The 19375-nt window shown below is 53.6% G+C and overlaps 6 protein-coding genes and 1 non-coding gene across 7 annotated transcripts; 2 read left to right on the top strand and 5 right to left on the bottom strand.

Annotated features, from left to right (window-relative positions):
• Positions 1–1442: 1442 nt before the first annotated feature.
• Positions 1443–4016, top strand: ubp14 (ubiquitin-specific protease UBP14; the record flags this gene model as incomplete). The annotated part of the gene is made up of 4 exons (XM_083195437.1): positions 1443–1470; positions 1565–1632; positions 1692–3796; positions 3866–4016. 4 exons carry the CDS (start codon positions 1443–1445, stop codon positions 4014–4016), a joined length of 2352 nt encoding a protein of 783 aa, XP_083048453.1.
• A 422-nt stretch (positions 4017–4438) lies between these two features.
• MAD2 (spindle checkpoint protein MAD2) lies at positions 4439–5503 on the bottom strand (the record flags this gene model as incomplete). Its single annotated transcript, XM_083195436.1, has 6 exons — positions 4439–4810; positions 4910–5055; positions 5119–5147; positions 5209–5247; positions 5310–5335; positions 5414–5503. The coding sequence occupies 6 exons, from the start codon at positions 5501–5503 to the stop codon at positions 4439–4441; spliced, it is 702 nt and encodes a 233-aa protein (XP_083048452.1).
• Positions 5504–7187: 1684 nt separating this feature from the next.
• On the top strand, positions 7188–8270 carry ACO1O0_006039 (uncharacterized protein; the record flags this gene model as incomplete). The annotated part of the gene is made up of 1 exon (XM_083195435.1): positions 7188–8270. The coding sequence occupies one exon, from the start codon at positions 7188–7190 to the stop codon at positions 8268–8270; it is 1083 nt and encodes a 360-aa protein (XP_083048451.1).
• Positions 8271–8545: 275 nt separating this feature from the next.
• ACO1O0_006038 lies at positions 8546–8640 on the bottom strand. The gene has a single exon. It is a non-coding gene; the product is annotated as a tRNA-Ser (tRNA).
• Positions 8641–9114: 474 nt separating this feature from the next.
• On the bottom strand, positions 9115–9965 carry ACO1O0_006037 (uncharacterized protein; the record flags this gene model as incomplete). The annotated part of the gene is made up of 2 exons (XM_083195434.1): positions 9115–9475; positions 9658–9965. 2 exons carry the CDS (start codon positions 9963–9965, stop codon positions 9115–9117), a joined length of 669 nt encoding a protein of 222 aa, XP_083048450.1.
• An 852-nt stretch (positions 9966–10817) lies between these two features.
• Positions 10818–11999, bottom strand: ACO1O0_006036 (uncharacterized protein; the record flags this gene model as incomplete). The annotated part of the gene is made up of 1 exon (XM_083195433.1): positions 10818–11999. The coding sequence occupies one exon, from the start codon at positions 11997–11999 to the stop codon at positions 10818–10820; it is 1182 nt and encodes a 393-aa protein (XP_083048449.1).
• A 1547-nt stretch (positions 12000–13546) lies between these two features.
• On the bottom strand, positions 13547–17579 carry ACO1O0_006035 (glycoside hydrolase family 18 protein; the record flags this gene model as incomplete). The annotated part of the gene is made up of 13 exons (XM_083195432.1): positions 13547–13894; positions 13953–14321; positions 14589–14639; positions 14708–14886; positions 15045–15268; positions 15387–15541; positions 15721–15953; positions 16024–16436; positions 16508–16551; positions 16603–16801; positions 16874–17174; positions 17252–17320; positions 17573–17579. 13 exons carry the CDS (start codon positions 17577–17579, stop codon positions 13547–13549), a joined length of 2592 nt encoding a protein of 863 aa, XP_083048448.1.
• Positions 17580–19375: the final 1796 nt, after the last annotated feature.

Raw genomic sequence — 19375 nt, 5'->3', positions numbered from 1 at the left:
TTTGAACGCGGTCTGGGGTTGTGTGGTAGGTGAGAACGTGAATAAGCGAAGGCCTCGGCTGGCCAGTTGGATTTGGACGTGTCGAGTTGCAACAAGTCAAAGGGTCCTAGATTCGTTTCTGATGATGGTCGCGATGGGTGATCGGAAATGGGGGTATCTCGTAGGCGGTTGTTGATGGAAGGAAGATGGTTTGAAGAATGAGGATTGGAATGGACAGGATTGGTAAGATGGATGGACGGGCTGCCCAGAAAAGATGCGGGACTTGACGATGGGAGGCGACGGGGGTATACAGCTAGCTCCGATTTTGTCAGACCTGGCCAATCAAAAGGCCCTGCACCTATCACCATTACGTTAACGATCATTCACGGGGCTCGGCTTTTCGGAGGAGAAGCTGAGTCAGCATGTATTCTTATGCCGACGATTGGATCTGATAACGACGAGCCGAAAATTTCATGCCGACGCCGGACCTTTATCAGATGCAGCTTAATTGAAAACGCGGGTTCACAGTATTTCAGCATGTGGAGATGCGTCTTCCGCATACCGAATGTGGTCACGACGGGTCTAACGGCCTGCATGTCTCTAGCGACAACAAACAACTATTGGAGATGACATCTTGTTATCTCTACGAAATGCCTGTAGCGTATTCCGTACACAGATCGGAAACTAGGAGAAGACCGAGCCAACGGACACTCGGACTTTGTCGGTCGGCAATTTCACGCGCTTACGGGTGCAGGACTGACCCCTCAATGTCTCCTCCTCTGAGGGCGAACAACGGAGTGCGTGACTGCATGGCCCAGTTTAGCTGTGGCAATTCGCCATTGACCGTGTCGTCCAAAGGACGTCGCCCATTGAATAGAGCTCGAAGCGTCGACCCGCACCCATCCGCCACGTTGGTTAGGGACTTTGAGCGCTCCGTTGGCAATACTGGGTTCAGCATAGAAGGATGTGAATAACGCCAAGGTTTTGAAAACAATACTGAATAATTGGTGAAATCTTGCTGGCCAACGTCTGGGACGATCGGTGGATCATCTGTAGCTCCAGAGGCGAGAGTGACAGCGGATGACGAAGCTGAAGGTTGATCTTGTCATTAGTGACGTTAGGGTGGACTTGTGGCACCAGACAGAGCGAGTCTGGACGAAGCGTGTCTGGGCCTCCCACTGGGGCGACGCCACAGACTGCCGCCACACGATACGGCCCAGCCACATATAGTCTCAGGGACCGCCGGATTGGATTGGCTGCTGGCCCCGCCCCCGCGGAAGGCTGAGAGAGCTTAGCTTCAGAAGCTGTTTGACGCGAACGTCACTCGGTCAAACACCAGCTGCTGCCTGCAACTCTTGTTGGCCAACCTTGTCTTCTTCTCCCTTGAGCCATCGTCTCCCTTGAACACGAATCTTTGAGAGAGTCTTTTGCATCTGGTGTTTGTTGGTAGTGGTCTATCGTCCATGGCTTGCCCTCATCTAGAGTCCGTTGGTAAGCCGCCTTGCCCCGCCACAGTTGACCGATAGAATTTGGAGGCAGGTACCGTGAAGCTCGTGATGCTAACGGAACTCCCCTCGGATTGCAGGACTCACTCCTCCCACTCCGGCGCAGTCGGTCTATAGGGAAGATTGCACACAGTGCTTCGACTCCATTGTAAGCACGCTGCCGGCGTCGTGCCAGCGACCGCGAGGTCTGGCTGACTTTCTCAACAGGACGAACCTAGCGGGCTCGATGTTTGCCTTCAGTGCTTCAACGGTGGCTGCGCCGGCGACCGGCTCCATACGAAGCTTCACAATGCTCAGTGGAACCACCCGCTGGCCCTAAATATTCGCCGAACCCCCAAAACCGTTGTGCGAGATGAGCCTCCTATGAAGATGACCAAACTCGCCATCGAGGCCGAAAAGGAGGAAGACCGATACGACACGTCGCTCACCGCGAGATGCCTCGAATGCAATGTGGAACTTGATACCCGAAACCCGAAGCTTGCGCCCATCGTCGATGGCATCATGAAGGCAAACACGTTTTCTCGTAAAGAGGAGGTGAAAGCCTGGGAACAGGAGTTGACAAGTTGCGAGCACATTCTCCTCATGCAGCAACAGGCATCGCGCAAGATTGAGCAGGGAGATCTCAGTCACTGCTACGCCTGCGACCTGAAGGAGAACCTCTGGCTGTGCCTGGACTGCGGAAACTTGGGCTGCGGTCGCAAACAGATGGGAGGTGTTGATGGGAACTCGCACGCTCTTTCCCACAGCGACGAGTCTGGCCATGGCGTCGCCGTCAAGCTCGGCTCCATCACCCCTGAGGGCACTGCCGACGTCTACTGCTACAAATGCGACGATGAACGAGTGGACGATAACCTTGGCCAACACCTTGCACATTGGGGCATTATGCTGGCGGAGCGACAGAAGACGGAAAAGAGCTTGACTGAGATGCAGATCGAGCAGAACCTGAAGTGGGACTTCAGCATGACCACAGAGGACGGCAGGGAGCTGAGGCCACTGTTCGGACCTGGACTCACGGGGCTGAAGAACCTGGGCAACAGCTGCTATCTTGCCAGCATAGTCCAGTGCCTGTTCGATATGCCCTCGTTCCAAGAGCGCTATTACCGGCCTAACGACGACCTCCCTCTGGTCCAAGACCCCGCTGAAGATCTCGAGACTCAGCTGCGGAAGATGGCCGACGGCTTACTCTCTGGGAGATATTCCAAGGTTGACCCTAGTGTGAAGTCCGACTCGGAAGTGAAGTACCAAAAGGGGCTGGCGCCGGCTATGCTCAAACATCTAATTGGTAGGGGGCATCCCGAGTTCTCTACCATGCGCCAGCAAGATGCTCTTGAGTTCCTACAGCATATATTCAAGCTTATCACGAGGTCCCAGCATTCGGGTGGTCTCAAGGATCCTACGCAGCCGTTCCGATTCGAGCTAGAGCAGCGTTTGCAGTGCCTTGGCTGCAAAAAGGTCAAGTATAGCACCAACGAGCAGGACAATGTCTTCATCGATGTTCCTCTGGAAAAGCTACCCGCACAGGAGGGTGCAGAGAACCCGGGAGATGCGTATAAGCCTGTGACGCTGAAGGAGTGCATTGACAACTTCACTGCCGAGGAGAGAGTTGAGCTCACCTGCTCGGCCTGTGGAAGCAAGGATGGGTTTAGCAAGAGGTCGCTGTTCAAGACGTTCCCAGAGGTTCTGGCCGTCAATGCCAGGAAGATGACTGTGGTTAACTGGGTCCCCATAAAGGTTGATGTCCCTGTTATTGTCCCTGACGAGCCATTCCTTCTTGATGCATATCTCTCCAAGGGACTTCAGCCGGGTGAGGAGCAGCTCCCTGACGAACCTGAGGCCCAGACCGCGGCATTTATTCCAGATGAAACGGCACTTGCCATGCTGGAGGGCATGGGATTCCCTCGCCCCCGGTGTGAAAAGGCCTTGCACGCAACTGGAAACTCTGACGCGAATGCTGCGATGGAATGGCTCTTTGGACACATGGAGGACCCCGATATCGACGAGCCGCTCAACCTCGGCAGCGGGTCGGGTGCTGCTGGTGCGGCCACCGCCGACCCCGAGAAGATCGAGATGCTCGGGGCCATGGGCTTTGGCCCCCCACAAGCGAAGAAGGCGCTCAAGGAGACGGGCGGTGACGTGGAGCGGGCTGTGGACTGGCTATTCAACCACCCGGATGACCAAGGCATCTTTGATGACGAGCCTTCGGGGGACAGCGGTCCGCCGGCATCAAAGGAGTCTGTTGGGAGTGCAACCCTGCCGGCCAACTTCCAACTGCAGTCGATTGTGTGCCACAAGGGCACCAGCATCCATGCAGGGTGAGTTCTTACCAATACCTAGACCATCGGGAGGGGTTTCCAGTGTTTGGAGCTGACGATATTACCTAGGCATTATGTTGCGTTTATCCGTAAGCTCCTGCAGAGCGAGGGTGGCAGCACGGCGAGCTGGGTGCTTTTCAACGACGAGAAGGTCGTGGAGGCATACGACGTAGACGAGATGCGCAAGTTTGCGTACGTGTACTTTTTCAAGCGAGTATGACCCGGGCATTGAGTGCCGCACAATGGCGTGAGCTATGGCGGGTGGTTTGTTACAGCTAGCTAGACTTGAGGGGGATATGGGAGTGAGATGCCCATTGAATTAGGCGACTCCCTGGCATCAGTGTTCGGCGGGTGTCGTAGATTTGGCAACAAGATAGTCCACATGGGAATTAGGGATATGAAAGCATACGCAACCGAAATGGGACTGATGTTTGGCCATCTGTTATTAGAGAGGGTTGAAAATGACCCCAATTGCGCCCAACGCCCCTGCGATGCCATAACCATAGTCTAATGTCTTCCGCTATGATGTTGTTTTCAGAGCACGCCCGCCATCCAGACCCGAACCCGTACCTAATGCTCGTCGCATCCGTATCCATTCCTCCAACGCCCCCCGCATTCCCACAGTCACCATATCAATCAAAATCAATCTCCCAGGCGGTAGCTCACCAGCGTGTCGACGCGGTGGTTCGCGGTGCTGAAGCCGCGCAGCTGGACCCTCTCGCCGTTCTCGATCTCCTTGGCGTCCGAGTCGCCCCACTCGACGGGCACGTCCGAGTCGGCGTCGGCGTAGACGAGCACGTTGAAGGTACAGTCACCGTTGAGCTGTGGCAGGAACGTGACGGACGCAGTGATCTGGCGGAAGATGGCGGCGACCTCGGCCTGGATCTCCTGCTCCGTCTTCTCGGCGGGCGCGGCGGCGGCGGCAGCAGCAGAGGAGGAGTTTTCCTGGTCGGTCGGCGCGGCGGGCTGTTTGGATCTGGACTTGGAGGACTTGATCGGCTGGAAGATTTGGACCTGCGCGGGTGGAGGGGGACGGCGTTAGTTGGGAAGGGCTCTCGCGCTTGTCTGGGGACGAGGGGGGGGGGGGGGGGGGGGGTAGAGAAGAAAGCGTACGTCAAACTGCCAGCGCTCGACGTGCTCGCCTGTGTCCTTGTCGGTGATGACGATGACGAGCTTGGAGATCTTGCCGCGGACCATCCATTTGTCGAGCTGGGACATGATTTTCTTGATGTAGGCCTTGACCTGGTCGTCGGCCGAGACTGCAATGTGTTAGATACCCGGTACTTCGGCGGGGGATTCGGAGTCGGAGAAGGGATTCGTACCGAGCATGTTTAGGCCATATTTCTTGACGCTGCGCAGGGGGTATTAGCATGGGGCAGAGGATCGGGAGTGTTGGCCACAGGGAGCGTTACGCTGTGAAGTCCTCGGCAGGGTAGACGCCGCGCTGGAACCTGTAAACTTGGAGTCAATCGCTGTCCATCGCGGATATGGAATTGGGTCGTGGGTTATGTACAGGATGGTATGGATCGAGTATTGGAACTGTTTGAGTCATTCAACGTTAGCTACCCAGAGCTTTGCGACGCAAACACAGGTTGGAGGGGCGTGGGCGGGACTCACAAACTCGGCGACCAGCTTGGCGCTGCCCTTGAGAGCGAGCTTATGGATCTTGGACTTGTCCTTGTCCTTGGAAGCCTCCTTGGACGACATGGCGGCGGGTGAGAAATGAAAAGAGCGACAATGGCCGAGTGTGGAAGGAAGATTGTTTACTTTTGGGTGCGAGTGCCGTGGTTGCGGGGAGAAATGGGTGGGTATCCAGAGCGGGGCCTGGGCTCACCGGTGACCGAGCGACCATGACCGAGACGCAATTCAATCTCATATTCCCCATTTGTTTGGGCAACTATTGACTATCCCCATCTAGCATTCAACCCCTTCCTCGCGGAATTTTTTACCTTTGGTAACCTGAGAATCTCACAATTGGGTCTGCCGCCCCCGGCGACTTCTCCAATATCTCGTCGAGCGGCTTGGGCGCTCCGACCTCGCTGGCGTGTCAACTTCGGGACGGACTCTCTTGTCATGCCCAGGCAACCACCGGGGATTCGTAAGGGGCACTTGGAACTTCGATAAGCCTGAATGAATCCTTCGGGCTACACTGACAGTCATAACGCACTCTCACCAAATCGCACTCAGATCCTGTAGAGATTGGAAGGTGTTGTGAGCTGAGTAGCCGACGTGGACATGACGCGGCCCACCGACCATCATTCTACTGCTATCTGGGACGAAATCCTGGTATGAATGATGAATCTAGGGTCCAGGGGGCTGATTTGCCAAATCCCTGGTCTGTGACGTCGGCTGCGTGGCCTTCGCTGCCAAGAAGATATCTCTCGAGTTGTGAAAAGTAGGAGTTGCTCAAAGTATTAGGTCGAGGACACGAGGCGGTCAATTTGACCACAGCCTTGTACTCCGCACTGCTCGTAGGCATCCGTACTCGTAAGTGCCAAGATGGCTCTCAGACGGCAACTTACCCCAATAAGAACTCCGCAACAGAGATCGCGACCCCTGCTCAACAACGCGGTTGATAGTGATGCAGTATCCATCGACTAGCGCTATTATTGTAGGAAATGTAGTCTTCCCGTCCACAGTTCAACAGCGAAGGCCAAACCGGCCGCCGCTCCCGACCGGGGCCCAAATTCCTCCAACCTCCGGCGGCGTAACCCTTTGAGACCTACTGATCACCCGGCCCGCCTTTTATTGCTGATAATGCTGGTGGTGCTGACGAAAAAGACGGGAGGACGAGCCGCAGCCTCGCACTCGCATCCGGCAAAGTTGCCTTTGACAGCCGCTGGCCATGGCTCCCACTCTAATATCCATATTTGTAATAAATCTCGACGCCACACAACACCGATATGTCAGCCCGTAGCATACTTACATGAAAGTTCCCCCGTCTATGCGAATGCGAATAACGTCACCCCACGCGGCTGGGAGTCACAATGGGGAGCCGGGCCTCTCCAGCCTCATTGCTGTCGCAACAACGGAGTAATGCTGTCCGACCCTAGTATTACACGGGTCCGAGCCGCAGCTGAATGCGGAATTTGAGGTTGAGGTGCAGAATTGTATGTACGTTGCCTGCGACGACTCAGAATGGCAGGCACCCATATTGAATAGGGTCAAGGAGGTATATGAAGATGGAAGACGACGAGATAGGGATGCGAATTATAAAAGGCTCGAGTATTCCGTGATTGTTGTGAGCTTACTTTCTTGAAGTTCATCACGCAAAGGATTAATAGCCAAAGCTTTCGACCTGTCTTTGGTTGTTGCAAATCTCTCTTCAAGTTGGCTCTGTAGCCATATCTCCCATCCGCCTTCACTTACACTCTGCGGCCCCAACTCCACGATGCCCTTCTACTACCAGTCTCACGGCAAAGAGCCGCCAAACAAGTTCGTCGCCGCCGCGCGGCGCATCTACAACCCTCTCGGCTTCCGGCGTGGCTACAACTTCCCCCTCTGGGTCATCTTTGCCGGGGCCGCGCTGGGCTTCTGCGCCTCGCGCGCCATGTACCTCGACTACGACGACACATACAAGAAGGAGAAGTGGGTGACGGGCGACTGGGAGCACCAGAGCCACGGCCGCGGGCGCGTCGGCATGCTACTGCACCTGGCCTGTGTCATCCCAATCGGCTTCCTGCTTCCCTGGCAGTTTCTGCCGGCGATTCGCCACAGGTTCATGCTCTTCCACCGCCTCAACGGCTACATCCTGATGACACTCCTCATCATCGGCAACGTTGGCGCCAACATGATCGCCGATAAAGCCCTGGGCGGCTCCCTGGACGCCCGCATCCTGGTTGTCATCCTGACCGTGGCCACGACGGGGTCCCTCCTCATGGCCTACATCAACATCAAGCGCCTCCAGATCGACCAGCACCGCGCATGGATGCTGCGCGCCTGGTCCTACGCCTTTGTCATCATCACCCAGCGCCTGATCCAGCTGGCCGCCATGGAGGTCGTGAGCCGCCGGGGCGGCTTCTACGTCACCATGGCCTGCCACAGCGTCGACGCCATCCTCTCGCTCGTGCAGCCGGGCCTCGCGCCGGCCTTCTACCCGCAGTGCGCGGGGAGCCCCGACACCACGGTCGCCGTGCTGGCCAACAAGTACGCGGCGCCCACGGCGGAGGGCATCCCGCCGCTGCACGAGATGGGGGCGACGGCGCAGGTCACCTTTGCCCCGACGGGCATGCTGGCGCTGATGATCCACTACTTCGCCGTCGAGGTGTACCTGCACCTCACGGGCGCCGAGGCCAACAGGCTGAAGCGCGTGAGCCGCGAGAGGCAGCTGCAGAGGGGGTGGAGCCGGGCTGGCGATGCGAGCTGGCTGACGAGGGAGACGTGGGGAGACATGGACGAGTTTGACTATGGCGATAAGAAGGCCGATGGGGTGTCAAGTCTGCAGACGTCTGATGGCCCGGGGAGTGAGTCATGAGTGAATATTGGAATCCAGTTCACATTGTGTAGGTTCTTGATATACCTAGATCTGGTAGGGACCAGGTTAGTATTGGAAGGTCGGAGCAGGATGGCAAATAGTAGGTCCGATAGAGGTACTTGAGGTCACAAAGCCCTTCCAAGGGAGATAAATAGACCTCCGTATGCCTGATTTTAGATCTTCAATTGGGAGTGAGGGGAGATAGTGAGCAAAACGCAAAAAGAATCGTGAAAAGGGGCAATGTGATGGGGCGACAAAAAAAAGAAAAAGATAAACGACATGGGACGGATTTGAACCGCCGCGGCCGAAGCCATAGGATTGCCTTTAAAGGTGTTCGAGTCCTACCCATTAACCACTCTGGCACCATGCCTATTTCATGGAAGACTTGGCGTGAAAATAACACTATAACCTTATTCCCCACTGACGCGTAGCGCACGGAGCCACTTCAGACTCGAATTCCACATCAGATACATATGTGTAAAATGAATCACATCGGAAAATTGAATTTGTTTCATAAAAAACATGCCAAAAATGTAGAAATGAATTGTCGTTCGGACTATCTCCCATTTCCGCTTGGATTATTGTGTTGATTACCGGGGGACCATGGGGTTTTATATTAACCAATGCTGTAATGGTTTAAAATGACCCTAGGACAGACAGCTAAGGCCAGACAACTCCAATCAATTTCGATTTTGCAATAACTATGACTTTTCCCTGGTGTTGCGCGACAAGTGACCATACCTCGATAGGACCTGCCTACCCAATACCGCCACTTCCAGATCTATACCATATGAGGCGGAGACGGGAAACTCATAGACCCATCATCATCCAACAAAGCCCCCAATTAGAATAGGCCCCTCCCACCCGGCGAAGCTTTTCGCGACGATGAAGATGGGGACGAGTTTGAAGTCGACAATGGTGGCGGTGGCGGGACTGGAGGAGGCATACGTGTTCGTGCCTCTGGTGGCGGAGGGGATTCTTCATCCTGGTCCTCCTTGTTGGAGAATTCGCATGTGTCGAATAGGGCACGGAGGACGGCTATGAAGCTCAACAGCAGGGGCGCCATCTGCACGACTGTGTCGACCGTATTGACGCCCCTGATCTTGTTCCACTTGATGGTGAGCTCCACGGCGGCGACGAGGGCGGACACAACGGTGGCGTTGGAGAAAGTGCAGACCAGTCTCCATGCTTCATCGTATTTATGTCTACCACAGGTTAGTATCACTATCTCTAAAGGGAAGGGAACCAGGAACCACATGCACTCGTACCTGGAACGACGTGCTCTCCGCCTCGCCCGCCTCCAAATCCTGACCTTGAATCCAATGGCTCGCAGACCAGTCCCCGTGCAGGCGACGATCATGCAAATATATGATGCAGCATTTAATACAATGAATTTGTCACTGAGTACCCGGACCTGGGAGAAGAAGAAGCCCATAATGTATGCAGGCCCTCGAGAATCTGGGGAGAATAGCAGTATATTCCTGTCGCGAGGAGGAGCGTGACGTAAATGTCGGCAGCCTGGAGGGCCTGCCGGACAATTTGGATAATGAGTGGGAGGGTGATGGCGACCGTGAGTAATATACCGAGGATGCGAATACTTGGTATAGAGGTTTCGTTGACGTGGTTCATGTGGCCTATGGGGACGGCGCCGAACCGCTGGGTGTAGACGGCGATGCGGATGCCCAGGCCGTACATGTCCGGCCGGCCCTAGAGCTGACAGAGAGCCATAACTACCCCTTTTATGGGTCCATCATTGGGGTGGCTATGGTCGACATGCCAGGCTGGTATATAAGTATATGTGATGCGTGCGGTACAATGAAGACACGATAATTCGTGATTGAAGCCTTGCGCATCACAGCCCAAGTACAACGGCAAGGCCCAATGGTGCAATACTTTGTGTCTCTGTCCACGGGCATCAGTGGGAGAATGTGGCAGTATGGAGAGCATGGTCGAGCTGGATAGATGGCGCCAAGTCCCCGTCCATACGTATCGGTGTAACCTGTCGTGGGACTGCAAGCATGCCTTGCGGAGCTTCTGAGCACAATTAGAAGAGTATCTGCAAGCCCTTTCTCGCAGAAATTATTGAAACACTGCATGTCAATCTAAGCGTTTGCAAGTTGCCTAATGCAAGTACTTGGGATGTCACGCCGGTAGAGGAACGGAACCCAGGGGAAGAGTAAGGACAGAGACGTCCATATCGAGATTTAATGTCGATTCCATTGCCAACTACGACATAATTCAAAATCGACCATTCGAAAGTCTGTGATATCTAGTATCCATCATCACAGCCAGCCAGATTGCGTCTCTCCAACCCAATAATCCAAGTGGTAACCATGGGTCGCGGCTTTCGAATCCGACCGGCGCCCACCCGGCCTAGCTGGTATTCAAAAGGACGGGGCAGACCGAGTAAGAATTGATATTTTTGCGTCGTGGCGCATATCCCATTTTGAAGCTATGTGCAAGTTGAGCTATTTACAAGGTGATTTCAACCACCCATCTTCTATATACACTGGTATAATTATCCCGCACCCACGGGACCGCCGTCTATTAATACTCCCACTCGACAAGTACCAACGGGGTCGAGTAAATGTCAAAATCCACGCCCTCATCGCGGTCCGTTTTAGTGTACGTCAGGTAGATCTGATTCCTGCCCTCGGGCACCATGTCGGGGTGCGCCTGCAGCGAGTACGCCGGCAGCGCGGCGTTGCCGTCCTCGCCCTTGTAGAACATCTTGGCGGGCTCCCAGGGCCCGCGCGGGTCCGGCGCCGTGGTGATGTAGAACTCGGCGCCGATGCTGAAGCCGGCCTGGCCGATCCACACGTACGACTGCCAGGCCTCGGAGTAGTAGTAGGTGCCCTGCCCGCCCGCGCTGACCGCGGGGATGTTGGCGTTGGGGTCGTCCTTGGAGGGCGCCGTGGTCGTCCAGGCGCCGTTGACCCAGTACTCGTACTTGGACTTGTCCTCGACCGAGTCGACGGGCACCTTGGCCAGCGCGACGGTGTCGGAGGATGTCTGCCCGTAGAGGTAGGCAATGCCGTCACGGACAACGTTGCCGTATGCGCCGTAGGGGATGGTGTCCTGGGCCCAGAAGCTGCCGTCGACGAGGGACACCTGGGGGAAGGCATCTTCGTTGCCATAGGCAGCGGACGGGTCGTAGGTCATCTTGTACAGGCTCACTGAGGGGTCGGGGATGTCGGTGCTGAAGTCCGGGTAGATGCGGATGTTGATGATCCACGTGTAGGCCGTGATGATGCCCCCGTCCTTGCCAGAGGTCACCATGGGAGGACTGTCGGGCCAGATGGCGTAGCGGGTACCATCAGGGCACATGCCAGCCGTGTTGTTCTCGCACTGGCCCGGCTGGAGTGGAAAGTAGACGTTGGTGTTGTCGATGCCATTGTCGCCCGTCATGAGCACGCCCCTGGACCCGTCGAGGAAGGGTTCGACATGAGGGGAGCCATCCAGGTTGAACTTGGTCCAGGCGGCCGTGGTCGAAACGATGGGGAGCATTGGGTTGCCATTCTCGTTGATGTTCTGGGTGTCGCGACATGTCCAAAAGTCGCGGTCCTGGAATCGGACAGAGCCGCACGAGTCGCGGCTGACGGCCGGGTTTGTTACAAGGCCAAGGACTTCTGGATCGCCCTTGACGATGGGGTCGATGGTTCTCTTACACGGGACGGCGGTGGCCACCCCCAGCAGGGCGAGGCTGGCAATGTTGGAGAGAGGAACCATTATCATGGAAGCATGTTTAGGAAGCAAACGGAGCCGCGAGAAGGGCTGACCCAGCGGCAGCCGGGGTTGAGGTTGATATAAAGGTGCTGGCGGCTGGGCAGACGGCCTAGCAGGTCTCAAGGAGTGCATACATGTGTTGGCCGTGTTTCGTCTGGTGACGATCCTGCATCAGGAGTCGAGGACGCAGCGATCCGCTGACTGCGACGTACCTGAAGTATAGATCCACTGATCTCACACATGGGGTCACATTGCACGCCGGTTGCCAAACTGGTGCCCAACCGAGACAAAATCTCAAGTGCCGTGCCGTGCGATGCAACGTGTGTGGGCGCATGACGGGCGCTTGTGGAGGAATGGGATCAATGCCGAGACTGGTGAGGGTGCATCGCGTCCTATCATTATCCGCCCCTGCAGGCTGTAGTCGCTGCGGTCTCTGGGCGCATTATTGCTGGGCCCTGCACGCTTCACAGATGATGGATAAGAATAGGGTCTGGGCTCTTGGCGCGGCATTCACGAGGGAGCAAACTTTTGCTCAGTGCGACAGCATGTACATGTAATTATTCCCAGTGGTGGAAGAGGAGGTCACACTCGGTGGGCTTCACGACGAGCAAGAGAGTCAGCCGCCGCCTGCCAAGCAACACACGACATGGAATATTGCAATGTATATGCAGGCTGCGCCACCTGCTTTCGCTCCCAAAGGTGCCTTGATTGCTTCCCATGATTACACAATAGAAGCGCAAGAAGTACCCTCAGCAGAATGCACTCGAACCAGATCTCCCTTGAGTCTGGAAAAGGCATGAAGGATCGATCCTGAAGGGATCGGCCCCACTGACCATGGCAATCTGGACAGGCCCAACCAGAGTGTATCATGTATGGAAAAAGTAGATCTGCGACAGAATTGAGAATCAGGGTCCGACAAGGGTAATCAGCCTCAGCGACAAGGGTCGTGGATAGGTCCAACTGTAAGCCTGGGACAAGGCTGATTCTCAACGTGGCTTGATCGATGCATTCGCAGTTTCCCTCAGCCCCCAGAGTCCTTCGTTGACCGGGGGTCTTGATGTAGCATAATGACCTATTGAGAACAGAAAAAGCCCGGCCTCTGTCAGGCCAGACAGCATCAGTCTCGACGAGCACATTCACTGGTACGTCGTTGGCGCTTCTCAATCCATGTTGCCATTCCCGATACGAGTCTCAGTGCGCAGCCGGCATAAAACTTGCCCATCCAGTCACTTTTATCCAGGGTAGAGCGCCATCGTTTTATACTTATGTAGCCAGATGACGAGTTCTAATGCTTTTCCCCCTTGACGTAGCCGCGAGCCTCTCCCTCCACGCATACCCTCTGCTTACAGCAGGGTCACGATTAAATAAAGCTTATACCTTCAAATGACTCACGTACTCAATGAGGACTTCTAAGAACCTAAACACAACATTATATTAAAACGCTTTAATAACGGACAAGCCGGCGGGAAAAATCAATTCGACTCCCTAAGCAGTCCGCTAGTCATCCGAATGAAGTCCACCTGCGCCTATAATTCGCACGTAGCTCCCATCTACGGATCCTCGGGATCTTCTGGCGGTGGCTCAATGTACTTCAGAAGGTCATACATGGCATCGACCGCCGCCCTTACCGCATTATAATTTGAGGGTGTCCGGCCATCTTGTAGTGCCCTGCTGTACGCGGCAGCTATGACGATGAGCTGGTCCGCGACCCACACCCTGGCCGAGGTTGTGCGTGTTTGATACCAGTTGTAGTCGAATTCTATGAAAAGGGAGTGAAGACGACGTAGCTCCGGGACTCGGCCAGAAATGTAGTGTGCAGCATTGCGGAGCGCCCGTCGATTCGCCTGGACCCTCGGCCGCACGTCTGGATGGTTGATGTAGCGGAACACGGCGATGACCTATGGATACGGGTGTTAGTGGGAAGCGACAAGAGTACCAGAGATGTGGCCAACTCACCAATCTTAATGATTCGAATAATTCTTCCTCACCTCCACCCTTCTTTATAACTTTTTGGAGCTGTTTTCCAAAGTTCTTGCCGTCTTGAGGATCATCCCCACTGAAGATGCGGCCCTTTATTTGATTCATTTGGCGGTCCGCCAGAAGCAGGGGAGCACGATTCCCCTGTGACCCGAACTGGTCCATGAAATATCCGTTGGGAGTCGTGAGGCCGATGCTGCTTCCGGTCCCTGTATAATTCGCATCTAAAGACTCCTTGTGCCACTGTCCTATGACATCGCTGGCGGATATGGCCTGGGTGACAGTACGGTTGCCATCCGGGAGTTGGCCACTCATAACCGTCCGTAGAAAGGCGGAGGCATACTGAAGCTGCAAAATGGTCTTAGCTGGAGAACCATGGAGAGAGGAGAGAGAAGGGGTAAGGAGGTGAGGATAGAATCCAGAAAAAAAGAAGGGGCTTTTACGTCTGGATTATGCTCCGTGTCCCAATTATCCATTAATTCTGACCTCGACAACAGTTTGCGATTTACCACCTCAATACCCGTCGAAATGCAACTTCCTCTAATGGGTCTGTAGAAATAATAAAGATTCCATCGTGATCAGCCACTAAACCAGTCATTTGGCGAAAAAACTTACCGGAATGCGTTGTCGGAGGCCGGGGTGCTCCTCGTAGGAGAATGCAAGGAACTAGAACCAGTATATCTCCGTGAGACAACTTCTAAAATACGCCGAATCCCGAGCTCGATAAAGATCACTTCAAACGTCCTCTTGTTGCCTCGCTTATCCAGGTGGACATTAGGAGAGACTAGGTCACGAAGGGATTTGTCCTCCTCTGCTTTATCTTCGTCTAGAGTGCAGGAGTCTTCGGGGTCACACAGATCTTCGTCTGAGAAGTCGTCTGACCAGTCGTCCTCGCCGCACCGAAGCGTGTCATCTGTGTCGCAGAGCTTTTCATCGCATGATGCTGGAGTATATACCTCCAGGTTTGGCGTGCAACATAGAGCTTTCTTCCTCCACCCTTCGAGACGAATCAGATTAGCAAGGTCCAACCGAAACCTGAAATAGAATAGAGAAGGGTATCTTGGTACGAACAATGGCACTGAGACCCTTTGCCTACTTCATCCGTCTTCAGAGTCACCTCGGTGTCTTTGCATCGGTTATTTGCGCAGTCGCCCGATCCTACCCAGTGACAATCCTCATACGGTGCTACCTTTGTCTTGCAGCAGTAATGTTTCCCCTTATTGAAGGTATTGCAGGATTCATCTAGATCATCGGCGTATGCAACGTCAATCTCTTCATCGTCGCATTTCTTTCCGCTGAACCAAGGTTAGTGCTAAGGATGCCCCTGACTTGATCAAAGCATAGGTACCCAACCACCCAACATCATGCAGAACTTCAGAAGGCAGCGTGTGCACTATTGGGGAATCGACTTACCAACCCGTCCAGCGGCAATTGTCAGTTAAACTTTCAAAGTCTTCATCTTTGCAGCAGAACACCTTTTTCCCGCGGTTGCACTTCTTGTTGCCGGACTGGCTTTCAAATCCACCGCCCCTTTTGGATTCGAAGAGGGTCCATTCACCCTCGTGGCACTGCCCATTGCAGTCGGCCCCACCCCCACGCCATTGGCAGGTTTTAGGAGCCGTTTCTCGATTGCAACATATAGGCTTGGAGTATTCTTTCTATTCCGAATAGTTAGTAGAAGTTTACGTGGGAACATAGTGCCCTCATATCGTATATGCGACGATATATCATAGAGATGGAAGCTTACGTCGCAGTCATCCTTGTCGTACCCAACCATTTTATAACCGTCACCACACCTCGCAATATCGGGATTCACACATTCTTTGAACTTGAAGCAGTTCTGGTGGTGATCTGCAGTGCCTAGAGTCGAGCCCTGTTTCAGGCCTATGTTCACAACTCCACCATTTGATGGTGGCACTTCGCTGTCTTCCTTGATCTTCTTCCCGAGGAGGCCCTCGTGGGCTGACCATCGATAGTCATCTTTGATAGTGGAGGTCAGTAAGGCGAAAAGAAGATGTGAGGACGGGCCTTGGTTTAGAGTCATACGCACCCAAGTCGGACGCCCAGATAAGCGACCCGGATAGACCAAGCTTATTAGCCCACTCCACCTTTTGCTTGAACGTGTCTTTGTCATCGTATGAAATCCATTGGTCTTTGTCCCAGGAGAAGTATTTGACCGAGGCACTCTTATCCCAACTGACTTTGATGTCGGGGTTCTTGTCAAGAATATCTTGAATCTCGTAGTAGGCTAGGTAGCCACCGGTGTCTGTACATGGTCCTGGATGAGCCGCGTCGCTGAACTTGCAGCCGGGCTTTGCACATTTAGGATCCTCAAGGGTAAAGCTCCGACCATAAAAGCCAAATCCGAGAGCCACTTGGTCCGGGGAGACGCCTACCCGCCACAATAGCTCAACAGCGGCCTTGATCTCCGTTAGGTTGGTGTGTGGTTGAACAACATTACCGCTAAACGGCTTCTCTTAGCATATCATCAAATTAAATGGGGGTGATACAAGTAGAGATTTGTTTGCACTTACATGGCGTTATGTTTATCCCAGAGTCCGTGGATGTCATAGCTCATCTAGGATCCAAATCAGCACATACACGGTTTCTAAGCGCTATGGGAGCATACAAGGTTGGTCCAGTCGGCATACTTTAGAAGTCCAGGCATGTCAAACCAGCGAAGGTACCAGTATGACGCAGGGATGGTGAATGTGAGCTCATAGCCTCGATCTACCTTGTCGAATTCACTCCGAATCGCAGCGAATAACTTGACCATGTTTGCCGTATCGTCGGGCTTACCGCCTCTATCCGGTGCACCCGGGTATTCCCTAAGCATATTTTAGCCAGCTAAATAGCGGAAGAAGGAGGATCAACTTGGCAAGCAGTTTGGAGAGACATACCAATCAAGATCAAGACCATCAAAGCCCCATCTAGTCAGAAAGTTGACAACCTGGGTAGCAAATTTGGCACGCTTTGAGGCATCCCGTGAGATTTCTCCCAGAAGCGGCTGCGTCACGGTTCCATTGTCGGAAAAGGTCCATCCACCGACACTTATGCAGATCTTCAGACCCGGGTTCTTGAGCTTGAGGTCGGCAGACTGGGCGAATAACTTGGTGGGAATAGTCGAGTCCATGGGCACAAGTGCGTAAGTATCGGGGTCCACGAAAGCAAAGGCAACGTTTATGTGAGTCAGGGCCGATACTGTAGAGAGAAAGTCTGATCAGAGAGATGGGCGACTATCGACGCATTCAATATCATAATAGGGATGAAGGCCTTACCTGGCAAGTCCGAGGGCAGGGTTTCATGACACTTGGATTTTGCGTTCCAACCCTCGTAGTACCCAATAACTATCCTTCCGTCAGTATTAATCCAGGGGAATTGGTATGCATTTAGTGCACCCGAGTAATATTGCACCGCACCTCTTTTCAGAATGTTCCCACCATTATTGCCGACTGGTGGCGGTGGTTTGGGATGCCTCTCGCAGTTACTTTGGCATTTGTCGTCGCAGAACTCGGAAACAGTGCCACAAAAGCCAAATTGGCTGCAGCTATTGGGCTGTCAAGAATCTGTTGGGTTATTGATAGAGGGACTAGACCTACCAGACATTGAGAGGACATTCTTGCCCCGGGTTCTCAGCGTATTGTCCACATTCAGCATGAGCGTCGCAATTAGAGATGCACCCATCACCACAGTAGACTGGCCCATAGCCACAGACGCCTTCGGAACCGCAGCAGGCACCGTTGGAGCAAGGCTTTCCCTTTTTGCAAGAGTACTCATCCTCCAAGATGCCAGGAGTGGTGACATTGGAAGCCACTGCGTTGTTCAGAGACCCTGTATCATTGAGATCTCGCCTAGTGACCTTGACAGTCGACTTAGCCTCATCATGGGAGCGGCGGTCGAAGAAGGCAAGCAGCAAAAGGACCAATATAGACCCGATGCTCAGTGCCCTCTTCATTGTAAGCAGAGACAATGGCAGAGATCAATGACTGAGGAAAATGGAGTAAAAAGAAATCTTGATATCACTAGAAGGATGCAAATGCTCAAGAACAAGGAGAGAGTTGAGGAACCCTTCGGTTTTTTTTTCAAATCAACGGAATCATTTTACTTGGGCTTTGAGGACTGGTGAAACCGAAGTTCCAAAGGCAACTAATAACAGCCCCATATTCTCCTGAGCAAAACGGGAAGAACATCCGACCCTGCCTCATGAGGGGTCACGCTCACTTTCGAGCCGTAGTTATTAATACACGACAGGGGCAAGAGACAAAAATCTACATTGATGTGGGTAAATACGACGGCGGTTCGCTGAATCCTGCGGACATGTAACGGTTTGTTGGTCCTATCTACATCATCATCGTGAACTTTTAGGCTGCAAGGGTCTAAGACTCTAAAGGTCAGGTAGGTTCCTTATTTCGTAACCGCCATCCCCGACAGGCTAAAATGTTCACCTTGAGCCACCGATACATATCAGCCTTCCCCCTGGTTCCTAGACACGGCCGGGGCGCGGCCGGATGTTGGACCCCTCAATCATCGTCCAGGTGACGGATTAGATGTACTCGTACGATCATTCGAGTGTAAGGCGGCTCATATGCATTCCTGTCCGGCCCGTCTCCCCCACCCCTACTCTTGCGACTACCACAATACTACAGACGAGTCATGGGATCTCTAATTATCTATACCCATTATGTATATTACGGGAACGGCGAAAACATCCGTCGCCCGAGAGGCGTTCAACGGGTCGTTGCCAGTTCCCACTTGTTGGTTGTCGTCAAAGATTTTTGGCCAAACGTTTATCGGCTAGCCCCCACTATTTTGTAGGCCCATTGTTGCATTGACGAGTACATCATTCCTATACATGATGATTTTTGAAACCGAGGCTGAAGTTGTTGGTTGTGAGCTTGCGAACCCATGAAATGCTGTTGGTCGAGAGCTTGTTTTAGGCGTGCAATGCAACCGCAATAATAGCTCACGCGGATACTAGCAAGTATGAGTACATGTATCTATATGGCTCATTCGTGCATAACGGCTCGGAGATTTAGTACAATGTCCATCTTCCCCTGGTGGAGTTTGGATCTGCGATACACGGGAATGGTCCTTTTGCACCAACGTTGATACATACTCAACAGCCGAGCTTTGTCTCTCTGGCCCAGTCTCCCAGCACTGGATTTGGCCAGTCTTTCAATCATTTGAAGCCTCCCCCTTCCCTCTTCCCTTCGTACTATAGACAAGTGAAGAGCTATCCTCACTCGATTTCTTTGTGCCAGAATGGCTCCCATGATGAGGCTCCTGAATCTCTGCCTTTTCATCGCGTCCCTCTCAGGGGCCCAACAATTCCCATTTTACAAATATTCTTATGAAACTCTCCCCAACTTGAGCAATGATTGCATCAGCGCACTGAACGAAAC

The sequence above is a fragment of the Amphichorda felina genome (genome assembly GCF_050947745.1).
Source record: "Amphichorda felina strain 45539 chromosome Unknown scaffold_6, whole genome shotgun sequence".
NCBI lineage: Eukaryota > Fungi > Ascomycota > Sordariomycetes > Hypocreales > Bionectriaceae > Amphichorda > Amphichorda felina.
This window is presented reverse-complemented; position numbering and strand designations above follow the sequence as displayed.